Here is a 23,504-nt window from a genome sequence, read left to right as displayed (position 1 = left end):
TGATGAGTTTCATTATTTCTCAATTAGTTCCCCGAGTGGAATACACCACCCCAGGGCAAGCTGATATGCCATCCATCTCTTTCAACCTACAGTAATTGTGCCTACTATTAGTTAATTTGCACGGCACAACTGGTGCCCAAATGCACCGAGAACTTTGTGGCCTCTTTTCCTGTGAAGGATGCGTGCAGGTGCGCAACTTGACAGGAGGGGAAAAGAAGTCACGGAATTTTTTCCCACCGATTTAAGACTTGGGATTCCCAACCTTGCTCCGTTACTCGAGCCTTTTATTCGTGTCACAATTCACTGGGGTTCTACCGTATCGAGCTTTCACTAACTCGTCTCCACTGTTTTTTTGTTCTCCACTGCCTTTACGACTAGCTCCTCGCCTGCACAGAGTCTCGCTTTCCCTGTTTTCCCATCAACAAGTCACTCGCTGTCCCATAAAGCGGAAGCGACAAGAGTTTGACGAGTTGGTCTCACAAAATGAACGGGTCAAAATTCCGTCCCCTGGAGCCTTTGACCATGGCGTTTCCGCCGATGGGAGCTCCCGTTTACAGCCTCGTGTCACCAAAGGCGCTGCAAGCGACACTCGAGTGGAAGCTTTAAACTCAACGTACTTGTGGATGACCAAACTTCAGAACTTTTAAATTGGATTTCTGCCCCATTCTTGTCCCTTCCTGATAATAATGTTCTTTCACAACAGAGCAGTCGCACGCCCAGTAGGGAATGGTAACGAGATGGTCCACGGTGGATTCGATGTGTTTTGTTGTGAAACTCGCGTGTTTTTTTTCAGCATTGCGTGGAGGAGAGACGCGTTTGCTACGAGACTCACAAGGGAAAATGCTGTTATTCTAAAAAGTTGGGGGCGATTAAAAAATATCGTCGTGACTTGAGCGAGTGCTAACGAGAGAGGAAATTAGGTATGGCTCATTATGCTAATTAGCGCAATACTTCTGCAAACTAATGAAGTGGTTATGATGTGATCGGCTGATACATAAATAATTAATGTTTCTGGCTCCCCCCAAACATCACTCTAAATTATGTTAACTGGTTAAGATATATTTAGTCTAATCTAGTGGAAAGTGGCTGTGATGGTGTTCAGTTTGGTGAGTGCCTCCGTGGATGCGAGTCAATGCGGATTTGTGTAAAAATATGAGGGAAATCAATTGGAAGTGCCTTTGACGTATGCTCTATTGAAAAATAATGCAGCACTCTTACACGGAGCAGAGTGCGGACAAAGGAAACTTAGTGTGGCGTACCATAAACTCATGGCTAAGTTGGATTCCAGAGTTTCTGCTTGAGACAATGTAAGGGGGCCCGTGACTTTAACAAAACCCTTTGTGGGAATCCGATAAGAATTTATTTGGGTTGCGCTTCTTTTGTGCTTTCGACTTGAAGGGATTTCCCAATAAAATCTCCGCGGCGCGGAATTTTTGCCCACGTGCTGCAATGGACCGTCAACTCGTAAGTGCGGAAGTTGGCTCGTTATAAGGATCAACTTCTTTCTTAAGCTGCTCAGTCAGTCGCCTGTCAGGCAAAACTGTTCCCAATACCTGTGTGTGTGTGGGGGGAAGGTTTCGTCGGCCGTAGATCCCTAATAAGGCGTCTTTTGCCAGTGACACGTTGAACTTTAGGTAGACGGGTTGCTCTGTGGTGATTTGAAACCGCCAGAACAAGCCTGGGGGGATTGTCTGCATCATGTGCGATCCCACATCCACTTCTCCAGTATCTATCGCCATCCCCCGGTGAAAGACATTCAGAGTTTTCCCTGAAAAGATAATGCAGACAACGCAAAATGGTTATCGTGAAAATAATAATAATAACAGTAAATAACAATAATAGTTATCCTCGCTTTTCCGATTCAGCACCTTTCACAGAGGGAGGACATCTCAAAGTGGTTCACAGGACTTACTGCAAAGCGAAGTGACTGTGTGTTTTGTAGGTGAACAATTTGCTCACAGCAATGTCCCACAAACAGCCATGGAGTGAGTGACCAATCTTATCTGGGAGATTGTTGGCTAGGACACTGGAAGAAACTCCTTTCTCTTTTCAAATAGTGCCCGGGGACTTTAACGTCCACCTGTTCAGGCAGACGGGACTTCAGTTTAATGTTTCATTTGAATGATGACACGTCCAACAACACACGCTCCACCATCATCCATCACCAGCCCTGTTCGGGCTATCCTACGAGTTCAAAGTCCTGATTTGTTTGGTCTTTAACTTTTTAAAAATAATAATTTCTTAGGATTTGTGCATTCTCACATTCTCGATACATCCAGGCCCAATTTGCAGGTTGGGTTAATAACCCTCGTGCGGAATTTGTAGATTAACCACGTGCAAATAAATACATTTGCCCTTAATTATGTAATTAACAACCTGTGTGAAAGAATCCAGCTCTAAATCAATCTGCGGACATGTAGTTGCAATAGTTCCACTTAAGTTATCGACTACATTCAAGGTAACTCCAAACAGTGCCAGCTGATTGCAGTGAGCAGCAGAGCTGAGAACCAATCACTTGAATTAATACATTTGGAAGCTGGTTTAGTGGTCCTAGAGTGAAGGGAATGTAAACAGGTCCCTGTTTATTAACAGCTGCAGTAAAGATATCTGCCAAGCCTGGATGCGTTCCGGTGTAATCTGAGGTTTGGAACTAGCCGAAATTAAGCAGTTAAATCTCTGACTGACAAGCAATGATCAAATTGCACTCTGCAAGGCAACATGTGGCCCCTAGGATGGCAATAGCAATTTTGACTTGAGACTCCCTACTATTTCTCTTCTCTCGGTCGACGTGGTAAGATAAATGTGCATTGTAGCTAAACAAATTAGGAAAGTAACCATCTTAGACGCATGGATGCTTTCGGAATAATGCTTTCCATTAGTTCGGGTTCATGAAAAGACCAAAATAACCATAACATTTCCACTCTCTGCCTGCCCAGGACTTCTGATTCTACGGCTAAATTAGTTGAGAGAATGAATAAAACAGCTCCACGCTGACGTATTTAGCCGATGTGACTGATGACCCGAGAATTTTGTGTGTCGTGTGGGTTGGTGGGGGAAGAAGCTTAATTATTTCCACTTATCGTTCAATTTATCCCTCGCTTGAATGAAATAAATACCATAAATAATCCTTGCATTTGATGCAGCACCTTTCATTGCCAGGGGGACGTCTCAAAGCACTTCACTGGATTTATAGGAACGTAGGATTGGATATGCAAACATGGCAGCCCATTTGTGCTCAGTCAAGTTCCATGAACAGCCATGGAATAAATGACCAATTTCAACTGGGGGATTGATGAACAGGACAGCGGGAGAAACTCCCTTCTCTTTTTCAGTCGTGCCAATGGGAGGCGCAAACGGGACCTCGGTTTAAAGTCTCCTTTGAAGGACGACAACTCCAAAAATGCAGCCCTGAATTAGAGGATCAGCCCTAGAACTGTGTGAGTTCAAAGTCCTGACGCGGGGCTTGAACCCACAACCTTCCGACGTTTTCTTCTTTTTGCTCTGAATGCTGACTGATCCGCGTGTGTGTCGATTTTCACCATTTTTGTTTGCGTTCCTGGCTTCACTTACAATTGAACTTCATTCGTGCTGCAGAACCGGATTCTCGAATCACACGTTTTCTGGCTCGAGACACTATTTATGGTAGTGCAAATATTACACATGAATAGGCTTTAAAATGGATCTAATGTTTACTTATTTGCTTTTTAAGAGCATTTCCCCATGATGAATAATACACCACTGTGGCGCTTTTTGAGGGTGATTTAAAATATTTACTCTCACATCTGTACTCTGACCAATTTTTAGCCTCGCAATTGTGTGCGATGCAAGCGAAACACACACGTCTTTAAAAACGTTCCCATGTTTCTCAGGAAACTGATCCAGAAGAATTACGACGGTGGAGAAGAAAATGGATCCAAAGGGAAATGAACTGGTTTGGAAAGCGCTTCAATTAATTCCACTGAAAATAGGTACGATTGACTTGGAATTGGATTCAAATGAGGTCGGGAAAGGAAATTTAAATGAATTATCCGTCATTCCCAATCAATTTAGTTCAATTTACTTCTCTTCTGCCCTATAACAAATTACATTGTAATATATTCACGCTAGTGATTTTTCGTTATGTAATTCACTGTCAAAAAATAGCCTGGTGATGCTGAATTTCCCATGTTGCAAAACCGCTATTCCTTAATGTTCAACATCATAAAACCAATATTGCTTGAGATCGTCCATCATGAGATATTACCCTAATTTAAAAAATTCTGACCGCATACCACTTCATCATTAAAAATAACAGCTAGGATTTTTCAATGAGTAATCCGGCGTTAATATACTTTGTGCTTCGATAATGGATACAACACACTCAGACTTTGTTCTTGTGGTTTCTGATATTATCACAAATCTCATACTGTTACTTCTGTCCTGTAATGCACTGAGCGGTATCTATCGTCTTCTCTGCGTTAGCAATTTAATATTTCTTTCGGCTCCCGTTATGCATGTCGCTTCAGAATAAAGGCTTCTATTAGTCCTGCGTTGTGGCATCGGATTAATACGCTGGTGATTGTGTGCAACATTTTAGTCGAGAGCAGAAAACGCCTGTATAAATTAACACACTGGCGGGTTGCAATTTTTGCCCCAACGATTCTTGTTTATGTGTTCTGGTTAACATAATTCCAAATGATGTTTTGCTTCAGAGAGAATGAAAATAAGTAGAGAAGGGCAGATGGATGTAGACGCAGTGATGGACATAGACAGACAATAGAGATAAAAGGATAGGAAATTTAGCCTGGAATGACATCACATTTGAAGTAAAAGTGACTGTAAAATGGACCTGTAACCTTGTTCGTGCACCAAGGCTGGTCAAGGTCATGAGATGTGTAACCACAACAACAACAACAAATTACATTTGCATAGCGCCTATCACTTGGGCAGAACGTCCCATTGCGCTGGGCAGTCATGGATTTGGACCCAAGCAGGGGGTTGGAATCAGGAGGGGTGGAGGACAGGGAGGGGTAGGGTTAGGAGGGTGACCGAAGGCACGGTCGAAGAGGAGGGTCTTGAGACATGCCTTGAAGGAGGCGAGGGAGGGAGCAAGAGGGACTGCAAAGTTCTTCCTAAACTTCCTGTGCTCAAAAAATCCTGACTCCACTGGAGCTCCGTGTAAGGTATACGTGCACCGTGTCAATCCACATTGATCCAAACAAGATTAACTTGGAAGCATCTGTCAAAAAAAGATTCCCACGCACCTTGCTCTCCCGCCAACCGACTTGCCCTCACTACATATCTCCCAACTGACAGATAGTTGGAGAGCGCACGAGTCAAAGAATTGCCCTGAAAATGCTGTTGGTGCCAGCATACTATTGATCAGTCCTGTATTTCAATCCATGTTCGCTGTCCGGCTCTGATTTTATAGCATCTCCACCAACACTCTGAGAAATATAGGGTTCACTTTGTGCAGCAAACAACTCCTTGTAATTAGTCAAGTGCTCCGTGTTTGAGGTATCATGTTTTAATTGTGATTTCAATGTCTACCTCTCCTGCTATTGCAGCCATAACACCATAATTTACCACTTCACTTACACTGGGAACAGATGATACAAACGCTTAAGTGACTGGGCAGATTAGTTCTACCCTTTTCCCCCTAAATCGCATTATGACAGGTTTAATTCCCTGGTCCATTAAGCACTGCCTAATCTAAGTTTTATGAGATGTCTCGTTTGGTTACTCCTATCTCTCCTTGCCAGATGAATCTCTGAGACTATCTAGTTAGAAGCCGTGCACTTACAGACAAACAACAGAGCCTTCCCATTTCTAATACCAACCACAAAGTGCTCATTCTTGTTGAATTCGTCCTGCAAAATACACAGTCACTACACTTTGCAGCGAATCATGCAGCGGGGTGCTTTGAGATGTCCCCCTGACGTGAAAAGCGTTCGCTCAAATGCAAGGATTTTTTTTCCCCAACTAATATCGATGTCTGTCGGTTGCAAAAATAATGACCGGAGCAGGATGGTGTGTGTCGCTTTACAAATGGTGCTAAATGGTCTGTTCAAGATCAGTCCCTTCATTGATCACAGGGATTGGGAGGGGAGTTCACTCAGATTTACACTCGTCGTTGTTAAGGATCATTTGGTGTGCAGTTACCTCCAGATCCTCCTCTGTCTTTCTTGTCTCCTCTGTCTGAACTGTTTCCGCCCAAGGGAGATGACGTGGTGTCCAGTGTTTCAGACCCAGCCACCGACTTGTTTCCACCATTCTCGTACAGTTGCCAGGTCAGGCCAAACAAGTGCACTGCTGTAAAACACAATAGCTCATGTTATTCATAGATGAGGCAAATCCATTCGGTTTCTTCAGCTCGCACACTGGCTCCATTTACATGGAGCCGTCAGCTCGGCTCAGTTGGTAATGCTCTCGCTTATGGGTCAGTAGCTTGTGCATACAAGTCCTACGTCTAACTTAAGCTCGCGGACCAGGTTGACAACACAGTGTGGCACAGGATGAAGCATTTTGTGAGAGATGCTGTCTGCTGGATCAGACTTAATCACCCCATGCGCCTGTTCAGGTGGACATTAAAGATCCGATGCTGTTATTCGATGTCCTGGCCAACAACCCTCCAGCTAAAATGAATCATTCACTTCATGGCTGTTTGTGACTTACACAAAACAGCAATTGCTTATGAAGGGTTTTGAAATGTTTTGATATCATAATAGAACCCTTGCATTCGATACTGACACCTTTCGTGTCAGGAGGACGTCTCAAAGCACTTCACAGGTTGTGCTGTAAAGTGAAGCGACTGAGTATTTTGTGGGCGAAATAGGCTTCGTATCAAATGCGAGGGCTATTATGGTGGCGCTTCATTGACTGACTCCCGAACCTTCATTTGGTTCTGAGGGAATGGGCGGATAATTCCCCTCATTATTTAACAGATTATGTAAAAAAGAAGTGAACCCGCAATCTTCCAGCTTCCCGAAGAGGAAACATTCAGCCCACAGTACACTCTTGCTGGGATGTCAAGTATCTCTACAGCTCAATTTGAATCACGTGAGCAACGAGAAGGTTGCGTTGGTACAAAAGTGAATATAACCCTGAAATATCCTGACCCCCTGGAGGTACTGAATGTTGAGTTCAAGCTTACATCCTAATTGATGCAACAGCTCATTCAAGCTTTAGTCAGATCTCTCAGCGAATTTATTCAGTAAATAACTCATATTGACTGGCAAGGTCTCAGTAACGATGTTCTACTTGGGTTAAGTCAGCTGAGACTGTGAGGCTGACTATAGACTGTATGTCTACATACTGTAAGCCTCTGGATTTATATAAACAACTTGCATTTATATAGTGTCTTTCATGCAGGCGAACACCTCAAAACTCTTTACAGAGCCAGAGAGAGGAACTTTGAAAACACATCAGCGCTCTCAGCCTCCACTCTCCAGCTCTCGACATCAATCAGATCCCCTACTTGCCAAGAGGGATTTCCTCTGTTGATTCAGTGTCTTGCCTACGGACGTTTCCTCAGCTTTCGGGAATGAAATCAGAGCAGCTAATTTTCACTGAGGTGCTCAACCCTGTATGTTTTTTGCTGGTCAGTCAGATCTCGTTAAACAACACGGGCACGGATAGACGCCAGGAAATAGGCCTCTCGACTCTAGCCTCAAGATTAACATTTGAAGGCTGGCAAATCAGTGTAATCCTCGTCCTTGGATTTGGTGCAGCGCCTTATCACGTCGTCGAGACGTCTCAAAGCGCCTCGCAGAATATACTGCAAAATGAATTGACTGTATATTTTGTGGGCAACGAGACGCGGCAGCCAGTTGCGCACAGCAGCGTCCCAGGTAAGATTTCAGGCACGGGATAGATTGGAGAAACCTTGACATTTCTCAGCGTGAACACCAAAATCATTATTTTAGCCTGGAATGCATTTTACTTCGATTCAAATCGCAGCAGTCCCCTACTGCTTCCCAGCCACCCCAGGGCACAGACATATAATACAAATAAGGGGTGGTGGTGGGGGGAGAAAAGAGCAAGGTTTTTGTGTTAATTAGCTGGATCACAAATTAAACAGAGGGGATTTGTACATTTGAAAGGAAACCAAAATCACCTGCTGTGAAAATTACAAGGCGTCAGTGCAACTGGTATGGAAATCATTACGAATTCTAAGCTGTTCTTTGATTTGGATGTTGTGTTTAATTAGACAATAGCGATACCAGCAAACAGGACCAGGGGAAGAAAAACCACAGTGCGAGTTTCTGCAGGGGGAGAGAAAATATCAGGATCGGAGACTCAAAACCTTGTTCACATCCAATTGCGACCCATGTCAGTGAAGAGGTTGTTTCTCCTCATGTAGTTACCTACAGTCCTGTCCCAACACTAGGGGAGGTTTACATCCTACTTCTTAAGCAACCACATCCCGGGGTGACAAGGAAAAACAATGAATGCCCCTTTCTGGCGTATTTACTTAACTCTCTCATCGTTGCACACCCACTTGCTTTTCAAATAAGCCAACACTTTTGCCACAGATTAACTTCCTCTGTGGGATATTCCAAACATTCACCATTGTTTGGCTAAAGACCATTTGAACTCTAACAGTGCCCGAGTGTAGGAAATTCGATTTCTCTCTCTCTCTCTCTCTCTCTCTCTCTCTCTCTCTCTCTCTCTGTCTCCTCAAGTGTTGAACGTTTACGCAATCTGAAACAATCGATTTTTTTATTATATATTTAGATATATATATGTATATATGTTAACACGGAGCGAAAATACTCCCATCAGCTAAAGGGGAAGCAAAAGTCAAGCGTTAAGAGATGCAGTAAACAGAAGCAGGTGATAGATGGGGTTGAAGGAAAAGTCTTAAGGCTTACCAATAACATAGGCGAGGAGAAGAGCCAGAGTTATAGTGATGGCGGTGGCACTCAGAGCTGTGCATTTCCAGTTACAGCACTTGTAAGGTTTGTTGAATGTGAAGGCAGGTCTGGAAAAGGTGCTTCTGGGGAGGGGTCTTGGAGGCGGAGAATAAACAGTATTGGAGGTTAAAGGATAGCTTGGATTAGTGGTACCATAGAGGCTGGAGGTGCCAGTTCCTGGCTTAAACAGGAAATGCCTACAAAATATAAGAAAAAGAGAGAAGCAGAGAAGGAGCGACTGAGAATGAAGAAAGAGACAGCCTGGACCTATTCACCGGAACAGGAGGAGGCCATTCAAGCCGTCGAGTTTGTGCCAACTGTTTATCAGATCATGGCAGATCTTTTAATCCCATTTCCCTTTCTTTTTACCACACCTTGTCTCATACCTTTATTTCCCTGCCTTTTCTGAACTCGCTTCGAACCACCGCTCAGTCTAATCGTACTTTTTATAACAGTACTTCAGCACCAATTAACCGGCCACATTTATTTATTGCCGTCGTGGCATCCCACAAACGGTCACTGGGACGTTTGTAACGTGAGCTGACTCTGCAGAGATGAAAGGTCCAAAATGGAAGCCAATAAGAATAATAATCCTTTCGTTTCATCCAATAATAATAATAATAATGCTTGAATTTAATATAATAATCCTTGCATTTCATATAGCGCTTTTCACGTCTTCTAGACGTCCCAAAGCGCTTCACACGCTTCAAAGCGCTTCACAGGATTTACTGTAAAGTGCGGCCACTGAGTATGGTCGGCAAATTCGGCAGCCCAATTTGCGCACAGCGATGTCCCACAGACAGCCAAGAAAATAATCATCTGGGGGATTGTCAGCTTGGACACCGGGAGAGAGGAACTTGCTTGTCGCTTTTTTTCCAAGATTGGGATTTCAGACATGACTAGGAATAGATGGGACCGCAACTTAATGTCTCACCTGAAGGATGGCATCTCTGACGATTCAGCGCTCCCCCCCATCACTGCATCGGAGTCAGTGGTCCTTTCTCTCCTCTTCCCCACCGCCACCCTCCCCGCCATATAAACACGCGCAGGTTTAACGCAACAGGACTCGGAGTACCAGTGAAATAAAAAGCTGCTCGCTTTGCAATGAACACAACAAAATGTTTCACCTCCCAAAAAAGTAAAACCGATTAAAATTGCAATTTTTTTTTCTGGACTTGGAAAACGAACGGGCAAGGATAACGTCAGCCGCTCTATGACTCAGATGTGGGGAATGTTTGAGCTCCGACTACCAATAACCTTGGCATTTTCCCCTCGTTGTATTGAATGAACAAGTCGTCTGAGACTACCCGGTTCCATCAGTCAGCATATTGCACTCAGCCGACACTGCCTTCAGATTGGATTAGAGCACGGGCGAGGATTGTCAAGCCCATTGATTTGTTTTCAATTGGCCCCGGCCCGCAGAGAGTGCAACCTCATGCTTAACTGTGCGCTGTTAACGATGCGAAGAGAAAGCTCTGCGGCTTCCCAGCTCCCTGTTGTGAGCAAATTTTAGGGAAAGCGAGCTTAAACTTTACTGCTCGGGCGTCTGGAAATCAAAATATCGGAGAGTTACAGCTCGGAACAAGTTCCGTTCGGCTCTTCAAGTGCGCACTGGCTCTCAGAGCGAGCTGTGGATTCAATCCTACTGCCTCGTTCCATCTGCACGGCTTTTCAAGCCTCTATCTTTCACATACCTGTCTATTTCCCTCTCATAACCCACCATGGACTCTGCCTCTACCACTGTGCTTGGAAGAGCATTCCACGGCCAAATAACTCTCTACGTGAACACAAATTCTCCTAAGCTCTCCTTTCGCTCTTCTTGTGACTATGTTAATCCTGAGTAATGGTTGCCCAACGACTCAGACATAGCTATAGTCACTCATTTGTCATGCCTTGCCAGACGATTTTAATGAGGCAGCCTTTTCCCTCCGCCAATATGTGATAGACTTTGAGTTTGCTAACCTAGAAATGTACTCGCTTAATTACTGGTGCGACGCTGCTAAATTATGGTGACAGGAACTGGGGGATGGGGGGAGATTTGAGATCAAGTGCTGTCACACTGAATAAAGGCCGATCCATTCACGGTGTGCTGAGAGCATGCCAATACTACTTTACGTTGTGTGAAGTGGGTACGTCTTAAACTTACAACCCTTCACTTAAGACATATAAGGTCTCAACATGAACAGCCAGATGGAACCTCAGTTCAATTACCCGAAGGATGGCACCTCCAACAACTCAGTGATACCCCTGCCCTCGAGTGTCAGCCTAAACTAGGAGCTCCAAATTCCCCGGGTGGAGTTGAAACCCACAACCTTTGGACTCCGAGGGGAAATAATGCTATCCACTGAGCCAGGCTACATTTTAATTACCGTGCGGTAATTGCAGAGCACCGTGCAGAGAATTGACTGTATATTTTGTGGACGAAGCGAAAAAGAGGAGAGGGCGGCAGGGTGGAGAGAGAGAAAAAAAAACCACAGGCACCAACTCGCTAAATAAAATCCAGAATTAAAGACTTGAAATTCTCCTCCCCAGTTCACCTGCATAAGGCGAAGTTTGTGCAACGGACTGGATGATGACACTGCAGTAACTATCGGATTCCAGTTACGTCGGGGTCTTTGCCAAAAATCTCTCATGCAGAATTGTCAGAAAGAAATATTCCTGAAGCTCTGAGGGCAATATCCTAACAGCCGGATTAAGTTACTGTTGTGCTGGGTAAATTCGGTTGAGTACATTTCCAGCCGTAGACCAGGTTGGCTAGGAAAACGGATACTATCTCAATGATGTTTCATTATTACTTTAAAGGTGCGGTAAGTGATAACTGCAGAACTGCTGACGTAGTGTGAGTCCCTGAACAGAAATCAGATTAAAAATAATAATATTCTGCCCTTTACCGTTTTTTCCCCAACTGACCTCTTAAAGCCTGATCACATGTGCTGTGCTGAGAGTATGTAGAGGTGAAAAGTACATTGATCAAAGCCAACGCATGTATCATTCAGACCCAGAGAAAAACCTGCAGGAGCTGCCGTGCTTTACTACCAATCTGTGTGCATATCATTGTTGTCTGATGGAATAAAACATAACTCACAAGCTCAGTTAACCTTTGGCTCAAAAAACATAAGTGTAAAGGTATCTGCAAATAAACAAATTGGTTTTGTTGCTGCTGGCTCTCAGGCGTGTCTAATGCCATGATTGAATGGATCACTCGAAAATCTGTAATCACAATATGTGAACAGCTGGAAACATAACAGTGGTTGTAATGCAACAGTGAGAGAAACATGTGTGCACCTGTGTTGGAGCAGGTTTCAAGGCCTATCTATCATAGGGACAGGGCCTGGAGACAGAAGAGGACAAAGCTAGGTGATTTGAAGGATACAACAGGGAGATGGCAAGTAACTCAGGCAAGAGGTTTTGTGTGTATGAGACAGAGCTCCGAGACTCTATCCTGTGTGAAGGTTGCTATAATAATGTAGGTTTTTGTTGTGTTGTTTCTGTCAGGGGTGGACTGGGTTGGGGGAAGTTGGGGGGGGATATAATTGAAGGGAAAGTCAAAGACAGTGAGAGAAATCTAGACAGGAGAGAAATAAAGCGGGGATAATTTGATTATAAATTAGAAAGTCAGAAATTAACACCATTATTGGAGAACGGAGGGAATATGCCGACCGGATAGCACCTGCCATTCAGACTCGTGACCTTCTGATTGGAAGGCAAGTGGACAACGTAAGCCATCAGAGCCTCTTACCGTTATCTTGGGGGACAAAAAAAGATTTGAAACCTGAACAGAAAGAGAATAAGTGATGCTGCGTTTCTTTATCCTGCAGCATTAGCCTCATAATACTGTATTAAATACAAATTCATTGGATTTGAATGCCAATAGATAGAATATATAATATTCCATGGCCCGCCCATGCAAGTTGCTAAAGTTCACTGTAAAGGGCAGGACTGACCCGACTAAAGTCGCTGAGGCAGCTGACAGCTTTGTTTAACTTCAACAAGATTCCAATAATTAGCAATCAATTCTCACTTCCAACTGAACGAAAGAAGGTTTAGTCGGGAGCAACTGGGACAGAATTAAGTAGACAACTAATTATCTCTCAGAACCAGAGGCTAGCCAGGTATTCACAGGATACAAAGTCAGGACTCCATCCAAACAGACTATCTAAACATAGCACAGAAAGGCCAACCTTGAGCTGCAGACACCAATTAATTTTGCACAAGTGGAGCTTGATTGCTTTTAAGGAACCAGAGAGAAAGGATTTTTATCATTTCGGTTCTTAGAACAATGTGATATAATTGGGCAAATTAGGCGGCATTGTAATGAAATGTTTTCTATTTTAGAAGAGATTACAGGAGTGTAAGAGGTTTGACATGGGGGGGTGGGGGAATGTGCTTTTTGACGCTATAATTATCACATTACACACTTCACTCTTCTCCCTCCCACCCCTCACCCCACATGTGTTGATTACTATGTCACTATTCCTGCATAAATTGAGTACTTGGATTCTCGATACCAAATTGAAGAGTACTTTGGTTTACATGAGCTTATGTGAGTTCAGGTCATTGCAATGCAGTTGCTGATAGAAGCTTAGCCCATCTCAGCCCAGGAACGAGGAGCCAACATTCAGGAGTGCCCATCAACTCCCAGATATTTAGAGCGGAAACATTCGAATGCACGTTCACTGCTCAAACCGCGGGAGAGGCAGTTTCAACCATCTGAGAGAGGATCGGGGCTACTTTGGTCTCTGGTAAGTAAGCATTTTACCCAGAAGACAATCAGCGGAGGAAAAAAAAACATTAGGCGCACACATTATGGGAGCCAAGGGCAAGGGGGAGAAAGTGCTCATGACACAGAAGCCATCTCTCCGCACGGCAATCACTTAGAAGAAAATGGAAAATTCCTATCGTCTCCTGCTTTTGAGTGCTGCAAACGCCATTGCTCAAAGGAACGAGTTACACAAATGGGGATATCATGTAGATCTGAAAGCGATGCAAGCCAGTGGATCAACAACTGTGTTATTAATGGCTGAATAGTATGATTTCACTCTGTCATAAAATGCTCCTTAAAAAGAATATATTCATTCCTGCGCTTCTATGTTTTTTTGCTTTAAAATTGGTGAACCTGCATGATGTTCAATCACACACATTAATCGTGCTTTCACGTGCCTCTCTTTTCTTTAGAGGGCTGAAATAATGATGTGCCAATAAAAGGATGTCACATTTGATGGCTGCATGATAACTAAACTATCAGGTGCTGCTGCGGAAGGAAGATAAGGGATTAATACAGTACTTTTAGATTAACCTGTGGGTCTCAGTAATATCTTTTGAGGCTACTGAAGATTGGGTTGTTACAACCCAGCTGTACAAGAATAAATCAATTACAAAAATCGCCGCCATACTTTGTCAGGAAAATGGATTTTTTAACAAAAAACGAATGCTAATCGGCCCTAAAATGTGAATAATTTTCCAAAGGAGATTAATTGTTACCACGATAAGAGTTATTACTTCAAAAAGAAGACCTGCATTGAAAATCTCGACCTTGCCAGTTAACCTTGAACGTAATGCTATCTTATTGATTCTGCATCTGAGATTGTTTGAAAATAAAAACACTGTGACTCAGGGGAGGGCGGGGGAGGGAGAGAAAAAAAGTGGTAAGGAATATTTTTAAAGAAACAATAATGCTGTGATGTTTATTTTTCTGCGGGGTTTTTTTTTCCTCTGCCAAAAAAAATAGTTGTGCATTTAGCTTGGTCGGGCTTTATGCAGTCGTTTGGATTTATAGGCCATCTAATCAGTCTTGAATAGTGCCTTGGGATGTCCTCCCGACGTGAAAGGTGCTTTACAAATGTAATCTTGTTGTTGTTGTTGTGGGCTACTCTTGCCTACTCTCACACTGTCCTCAAATCTGTGGTAGAAACAGAAAGTTTGTTCAATTCCAGCATTATTTGCAGATTAAGGACTGATATCCTTGGATAAACACTGAGCATTGAAATGTGTAGAGAGTGCACACAATACACACCCAATTTTGAGGCTAAAGGATATGCTGAACACGAGTCATTTTTCTACCCGTTCCTCACAATTGGACGAAATCAAACATCGTTACTATTAGCAACAGCAACCACAACAACTTGCATTTATACAGCACACTTCACGCAGGATAGTGTCTCAGAGCGCTGAGGCAAACAGTACTTGCCAGACCCTGAGGAGATCGATTAAGTCCATGGCCATTTTTATGAGGAAGATGCAAAAAATACAACAAAATTTCAGAGTATAAAGACAAATGCATCAAATTGCTAATATTTTGATAGCCCGTTGGTTACCTTTGGAATCTAAAGCCCTCGAGCTAACCTCTCAGGCCGAGGTAAGTCTTACGTATCAGACCCCGATAAACACATATTAAAATCCAATTAAACAACTCAATTCTTTTTCTAATGCAAGTGTCTCCAATTCCCCCCTTTCACTAGTGAATGAAATCTTCTACGGCTTGGGAAGTGTTAACGAAACACTATTGTATCGTGCAAAATCAAGGTATATATTAGTCCATCAATCGTTTTTACAAAGTAAATACCCTTAAAATATGCACTCTAATTCCAAGCACCAGTGACACGTCCTGTGAGATGACCAGAATTGAATGCCCTACATTTTTTCCCCACCATTTGCGATCAGTGCAGTATATTTATTAATCTATCGTGCTTCATCCCATTAAACACTCTCTCATAATCGCTGGGTGATAGATACACTTTCTGCTTCATTTCTGTTGCCCTCTGACAAGTCATTCGTAAACCCATTCTTTCCCTGGATGCTCGCACCAAACCATCCCACACTTAATTCCTAGTCTATCTCTCAGTGCTAATAGTTTGCTCTAAAATAAAGCATAAACTTCAAGGTAAATTGATTAATGGCAAGCCGATTAACATCTAGGAGAAAGGACTGGATGTGTTTGTCTTGAGCAAAGGAATTGAGGGCTGTAGATTAATTAATTAATTAATTAATGAATGAAGAGATTGAAATTGCCACCATGATCTGTGGTCCTGGTACTTGGCCAGTGTTGACGGTGTAGATTTCAGGAAGAGATAGATCCTGCAGATCTTGGCTTGTTTTCTTTTTGGGGGCTTCTGAGAGTGAATTTGGGGTACATTTCTAATGAGAAACTGAGTGAGTGAGTGAATGAGTGAGTGAGTGAGCGAGTGAGTGAACAGGCAGGCAAGGGAATGAGTGAGTGAAGGAGTTAGCGAGCGAGCGAGTGAGTGAGTGAGAGAGCGAATGAGTGAGCGAGTGGAAGAGTGATCCGTCAATGTCAACTCTTCCTACCGTTGTGAAGCAGAACTTAGCAAACGCTGGACTGTTCTCCCACTCACAGGGAACGTAGAGCTGGGCTTAGCTCCTGTGAGACAGGTTTGTTTTACACTCCTGATGATGTGTTGTTGCAATAGCAACACTGCTGGAGCCTGGGATCGAGTGAGAGCGCGGGCGAGGGAGGGAAGGAGCGAGCAAGCAAGATGATTGATGTGCATGATGGGATACTACCCTGTCCAGTGTAGACGGAGTGAGCTTGATCTGCCAAAACCCTCCATTATTTTGCTCCAGTAAGTTTCGATTACAAACGAACTGAGGGGGTTGAATAATAGAACGGTCTTCTCCGGCGGGTCTCTGTGTTCCTATGCAACCTCTCAGTTTATCCTCGCACACAGTACTTTGCAATCAATTACCCAGTGTCTCTCACCAAGAGAAACCATGGATTATCCCCTTACCGCATATTCAGATTGTACATCAAACATCCTCGTTCTCATGAGTCTGTTTGTTATGAAATCAGATCTGACCAGCTCATTGCAAAAATAATCTCCCAGATATGAATGCTCCCTCCAGTCTGATCTTCACTGCATTTGCCTTTTATTATAGCAGTTATTATACATTTTATATTCTACTCACTTGTAAGGCACAACCCTTTGGCAGCAGGGCAAATCTCTTTAATATATATATATATATATATATATATAGAGAGAGAGAGATATAAAAAAAAAGTAGATTGCTGAATTCATTTAGTGAGTGGCATTCTGGTTGCTTCACTATTGTACGTCTCACTTTCCTGACAAACTGCTTTCAGGCATCACATGAACATCATCTTTATTCAATTAGACTGTCCAAGCCTCTTATTTCTATTGATTTCCAATGGCAAGACCTCTATCAGTTGTCTGGCATTCACGACTGGCTTTTAATACCTCTTAATGGAACTGGGACCATGCTTTGATCACTGAGCAAGTTGAAGAGAAATAAGGGGGTAGATTTTTTGATGGGCCGACAATCATTAAAATTGGACTAATTCCTTTACAATTAATGGCGCGAAGCCTTCGAGGTGCAAAGAGTGCAACCTGATGATGGGGAAGCGAGGGCAAAGGTCAGCTCTTTGAGACTCTAATAATAATAATCCTTGTAGTTGATACAGTGCCCTATCATGTCATCAAGACGTCTAAAAGCGCTTCACATGATGTACCGCAAAGTGGATTTGACTGTATTTTGTGGGCGAAACGCGGCAGCACAATTGCTCACAGCAGCGTCCCACACACACCCATGGAGTGAGTGACCAATTTTATTGGGGGATTGTTGGCCATGATTTCCCCTTCCACCCCCAGAGGATGCATCTTCACCCTATAGACCTTTAATGAGAATTCCACTCGGACTAGGAAGGCTGTCAGGTCATGTGTCCTGGTTTGATCAACACCCTGGTGTCTCTTGATAATTTGACAGTAAGCATTCTGTTCCGGACCCAGGAACTTCCATGTGTGGGTGGTGTTAAGCAAGGTGATGGGCTTAAGAGTGTGTTGGACACTCGGCTGACCAAAACAAAGATAAACAATTCGCAAATAAGAACTTTGAACCCCCCCCCCCCCCCACCCATCCAGCACTGACATTGCAGTGTCAGGTCAGACTACTTGAGTGTGGTTTCCTGAGGGATGTGATTGATCGCAGATTAAATCGGAGAGAAAGTAAAAGAAACTTTGCAAACTTTCTTCCCGGCTCCAAAAAAAAGGCATTCGGGCGAATAGATAACAGGATATAAATCTCACGTTAGCTTCTGTATAATTCAAACCTGAAAATTAAATTTCACAGATGGCACTCAGAAAGTCCCAAAGGGATTGGAATCGTAGCAATCTGTGGAATATTTAATCATCTTGTCCTATACTTATCCTGATAGCCTTTTATACCTTTCTTAATGAGATATTGGCCCAGCTATTCATCTGCATAGTTTAGAGACTGATGAAGTAATGGACTATTGGATGTGAAGCAGCTATTTAATACCCATCTGGGCTGAGTTAGAAACCCACGGTGACTCTGACAGAGAGGATTTTTGATTCTTTATCCCAAATTCACGTTTTGCTCAATTCTAAAGATTTTTTTTAAACCTAGAAGAGGTTTTACAAAGGAAGAGCCTTTTACTCGCTTCATGGCTGTTTGCGAGACATTGCTGTATGCAGTCATTTGAGCATTGACTGTATACCTCTCTCACAAAATATACAATCAATTCACTTTACAGTATATTCTGTACAGTATACTTGGAGTCCTGTAGCTCAGTGGTTAGAGCATTCGTCTCGCAAGCAAGAGACCTGGGTTTGATACCCGGCAGGGCGAAATACAAATACACAAATACACGGTCAATTCACTATGCAATCTATTCTGTGAAGCGCTTTGAGACGTCTCAAACGACGTGATAAGGCGCTATATCAAATGCAAGGACTATTATACAAATTAGCTGCTAACTTTGCCTACAAATACACAGTTCACAACTTCACTACACTGAATGCTATGAAGTGCTTTGAGACGTCCTCCTGACGTGAAAAGTGCTATAACAAATGCATCGATTTTATCCACCTTCACATTGTTCCACTGTCAAGCCCTTACTCCTATGTCTGCTGCTGATCATTAAGATTGGTAATAAAAGACTATAAAAATAAATACAAGCAGAGCCTTTTGCAGTCGATAATTGTATCCTTCTTTATAGACAAAAATAATTCTCTATGTCCTCCCTAACTATGTGAACACCGTTAGCAACTAATTGTCTTTCATTGGCTATGAATTTGCTCAACAGTCATTTAGCCTTTCAGACGTGTGGTGCTAAACAATTTTGGCTAAAACATTATAAGATGTCAAGTCTTTCTTCCTTGGATCTGTAATAATAATAATAATAATCTATGTGCTATGGCCCTCCTACCACACCCCAATGTTGAAGAATGGGGTCTTCAACACTTAATTAAGTTATTCCCCCCCCAACCCCCCCCGATTCACTGTGTTTAGTAATTTCATCTCAATTTTTGGAAATATGCTTGATGTTTTATGACCAGTGCATTTGACCACATTTCCCAAAATCGCATGCCATCTCTGCAGTTGCCTAGTCTCTGTAAACTTGATTAAATTCAATCTCTCTCCCATCAAATTAGTGAGATTTTCCACCACAACCTGACATTATTAGCGGCTGCATTCACCTTTATCAAAAGGCCATTGCCAAAATAATTCAGAGACAAGTGGGATTCGAGCAATCTACTGGCTATAACTGTCTAATTAGGAGAAATATTGATAACGACTTCATGTTTCCTATTGTCATTTCAATTCATTCTCCGGTTCACAATGGCTTTGTTTATCCCACGAGCTTTCATTTCAGCCACAAAGCCCCTCGTGAGAGATCTCATCAAAGGTTTATTTCCTCATCGTCAGAACAGAAAATCAACCACATGGATATTATCCACCACCTCTACTGCAATGTCAGGGAATTCCAATAAGAGTTCCAGGCATGACTTGCCTTTCACAACCCGAGTCGATTTGAAATTATCTCTGTTATTCTTGTTATGAACGAGCACCAGGATTTCTTGCAGGACACATCTCCTCCCCACCCCTCCCCACCATTCCACCATATTTTTCTTTGAACAGTTAACAGGCTGGTAAGACACCAGATCCCACTTTGACCTTCATTAAAAGGCTGGAACAACATTCCTTATTGCCCAGATGTTTCGAGATCACCGACTGTGCTCGACGAACAGTGTGTGGGCTCAGCCTTTGATGCTCTGCTTCACGTGCAATGAAGTGCCTCATCTCTGCTCAGCATCTCACTCACGTGGTTTTGGGTGAGAGAGGGAGCTCCCAATGGGTCCCAAGTTCCCCCCTAGTCTCAGTCTGCGAGACCGTGCGTCCCAAACATGTGGACGCTTCTTTAATTCAGCCTTGGGTTGCAAGTTGCTTCATTGTTTAAAAACTAACCAAGGAAACACCGGCTTTCAAATTAAGAGAGAATTCAATTTCATTCCTCTGCAATTCCCGCTGACCTTAACTTTAAGACAAATGGGGCTTACGACGCTAAGGCTAAGACCAGGTGGAATTTCGGACCTGATTTTGGAGGTGGGGGGAGCAATCTGAGGAGGGTCAGCATTTCTGTCCAACAATCGCATAAGTACAGTCAAACTCCTGATAACTTGACCCTGACTTAACTAGCCACTGCCACTTAAGTCATCACGCCGTCAATATCCCTTCCTGGTGCTCGTTCATAACAAGAATAACAGAGATAATTTCAAATCGACTCCGCATATAAATATTTATGTATTTATACGTATGCCGAGTGTGTCACTGAGCCCCTTTATCCCTCGGAGTGACGAGTTATCAGGTGTTTACTGTACACCAACACATACATCAGGCAGAGCTCTTGCCTTCCCCGCTTCTCCGAAGCGAAAACAATTTTGCGGGCCTGTTGCTTTCCGCAGAGAGTTATTTTACGGGTGTTAATTACCGAACCACTCACGACAGCCCTGGTATAAGCTTGCGACGCAGCATTTTATTGTCTACTTGGACGAGCGACGATTTGATTTTTGACAGCGCGCAGCAGTTGAAACACACCTGGTCTCGAGTGGAATATTACTGTTAAGCACCCAACTGTTGTGGAGCTGTGCCGAGTCTTGCTGGGTGCTGGCGGGCGGCTCAGTGGCAGCCGGGCTTGGCTGGCTCCGTACGGTCATTGCGTTTCTCTGTAGAGAGTCCAAAGACTGGGTTTGCTGGCTCCGACACGTGCAGCCGTGAGGAGGCGGGGGAGGGGGTGGCAATGGTCTGAACGTGAACTTGCCGGGAGGTCTCTGCGGCAGTTCTGAAAAGCATTCGAAACAGATAAACGGAGCGTGAATTATGGGGCATTTTTATTGTCCAGAGCATTTCTTATAATGACAACAATAGTAACAATAATAACAACAGTAACAACAATAATAATCTTTGCATTTGATATAGCGTCTTATCACGTCTTCGAGACGTCTCAAGGCGCTTCACAGAATATTACTGCAAGGTGTAGCGACTGTGTATTTTGTGGGCGAAACGCGGCAGTCAATTGAGCACAGCAGAGTCCCCACAAACAGTGGTGGTTTTAAGGACCATCCTCCTGCATTTCGCCAGGTGCTCATTAGGTTTTCCCCGTCAAGTGCAGTGACTGTGTATTTTGTAGGCCAATGCGGCAGCCCAATTTGCGCACAACAACGTCCCACAAACAGCCATGAGGTGACTGACCAATTTTTGCGGGGACGATTCTTGCCCGGGACACTGGAGAAATTCCCTTCTCTTTTCGAATAGTTTATTTTAAGCATTAGGGGTGGGTCACTGCACTTTGCAGTAAATCGTGTGAAGCCTTTCGTGATGTCCTCCTGACGTGAAAGACATCATATCAAATTGCCAGGATTATAATTATTTGCATTTTTTTGGGGGGTGGGGGGGGTGGGGGGGGTGGAATCAGCCGGGTGTCTGATATACGTGGAAACCCATCACTGTGCTTAAAGAGTATCCAAACCAGACTGGGAGTTCCACCTTCTCATGGATATTTCCCCCATGTCTGGAATGGAATATGCACTCTTTCCTTGGAGGATCATATGTACGGATGCAATGATATTTGGAGGAAAAAATTAGTGCAATTTAACTGCGGTGGAGACTTTAAGGGGTATATAACCACACAAGGCGAAATGCTTGAATTTTCGTCTGGTCCTTCAGCTAAACATTCAGCCTCTGAACAGTTCGGGAGGAAGTACAATGTACAAATAGTTCTGTGAGGCTGTTGGCTTTCGTGCTAAGCACATACTTTAAAGTCTCAGAGGCACACGGGGAGCCTCCGAGGTTTTTCCTGACGTTACAAAACATAGAAATGCATTTCGCAAACAAAAGGCATTAGCTTTCTGCTTTGAGAACAAATTTGTTTCCCAGCTCACGGATGCCCCACCAGGTAATGTATTAATAAATAGTCGGCATTAATCATTTACAAGCAGACAAGCCAAAAAGAAAAAAACAAGTAAACCCCAATAAGGCAACGTGGAACAGGAAATTCTCAATGACTTGCCAGATTTCCCAAAGACATTTTTCTTAGCCAAGAAAGAGAACTTCCAGATCTTAAAAAAAATACAGACCCAGACAGCCTGGTAGGAATAGATTATAAATCAGTTCTGACTTGACACATGGTTAATTAAAACTGTAAGCAAGGTGATGATGTTCCATTTCCCACTGTTATCACTGTTTTTCTTCATGTAATGCTGCCAGCAACAGTACACTAATAACCTGTTGTTTTTCAAACTCGTGCCCGATTTTTGGATCACCGCTGGCCTTTTAAACCCATTTCTTTTTTCTTTTCTCGATATCCCCGTGATACCCTTTGGCTCCCCAGTGCCTGTCAATGGGAGGGAGGGGGGCAGGTTGGTAGGGTTTCGTAGGTCCAATGCAATGCTGACTAGGGGTAGTAGTCCAAGCCCCATGTTGAGACTTGGAACTCACAGTGCAGGATGGCACTCCATCAACAACAGACCAACAACAACAAATTGCATTTACACAGCACCTTTCAGGTCGGGAGGATGTCCCAAGGTGTTCTGACAGTGAAGGGTTTGCACCCGAGCTGGGGGCTGGAATCACCAGGGGTGGAGGGCAAAGAGGGATGGGGGTGGGAGGATGACCGAAGGCATGGTCAAAGAGGAAGGTATTGGGATGTGCCTTGAACAAGGCTTGTCTGCTTGTAAATGATGTAGGCGAAGGGCCTCTGGGATGGAGTTCCAGAGGGTGGGGGAAGAGAGGCTGAAGGCCCAATGGGCAGGGTGAGGGACATGGACTAGACCAGTGCCTGTCGATGGGAGGGACAGGGGCAGGTTGGTAGGGTTCAGTAGGTCCAATACAATGCTGACTAGGGGTAGTAATCCAAGTCACTGTCCTTTGGAGAGACATTAAACCACGGTTCCATCTGCCTGTTCAGATGGATGTTAATAGAATCTCGGAACGATTGAGAGATTTCATTCTGAGACCGATAGTCTAAGAATTGGAGCATATTTCCTCGCTGGTAAAGCTATTTGAATTTTTTTGACTGAGGATGAAATGGATTCGTAATAATAGAAATCGGCGAGACACAGGCTATTGCAGAAACATGATAAGCTATTTCACAACTTAGCACCATGATAAGATCCAAAGGGAAGACAAAGGAGCCTTTCAAATGAAAGGGCAGAATGAATGAAAGGCAATGAATGCAACTTGGCATATGGTGAGCGAGCCAGGAAAAGAAAGTGAAAGAGACTCTCTACTGTGGGAGTTGGGTAATGGAAAGACCTGGGTGAGCGTCTGATTCAGGTG

The 23,504-nt window shown here is 43.6% G+C and overlaps 1 protein-coding gene across 1 annotated transcript in view; it reads right to left on the bottom strand.

The window, feature by feature from the left end:
* Positions 1 to 23,504, bottom strand: part of tenm1 (teneurin transmembrane protein 1) — a 224,442-nt gene that overhangs the window by 64,891 nt on the left and 136,047 nt on the right. Inside the window, exons 4-7 of the mRNA XM_042340827.1 lie at positions 20,766 to 21,009; positions 8,853 to 9,091; positions 6,142 to 6,291; positions 1,554 to 1,768 (exon numbers count right to left, since the gene is read on the bottom strand). Of these exons, the coding sequence (XP_042196761.1) occupies positions 1,554 to 1,768; positions 6,142 to 6,291; positions 8,853 to 9,091; positions 20,766 to 21,009 (848 nt within the window). The remainder of the gene's footprint in view (positions 1 to 1,553; positions 1,769 to 6,141; positions 6,292 to 8,852; positions 9,092 to 20,765; positions 21,010 to 23,504) is intronic.

Source organism: Callorhinchus milii, unplaced genomic scaffold (assembly GCF_018977255.1).
Source record: "Callorhinchus milii isolate IMCB2004 unplaced genomic scaffold, IMCB_Cmil_1.0 Scaffold15, whole genome shotgun sequence".
Classification (NCBI taxonomy): domain Eukaryota; kingdom Metazoa; phylum Chordata; class Chondrichthyes; order Chimaeriformes; family Callorhinchidae; genus Callorhinchus; species Callorhinchus milii.
Note: the sequence above shows the minus strand (reverse complement) of the source record. Positions and strands in the feature narration are given on the sequence as shown.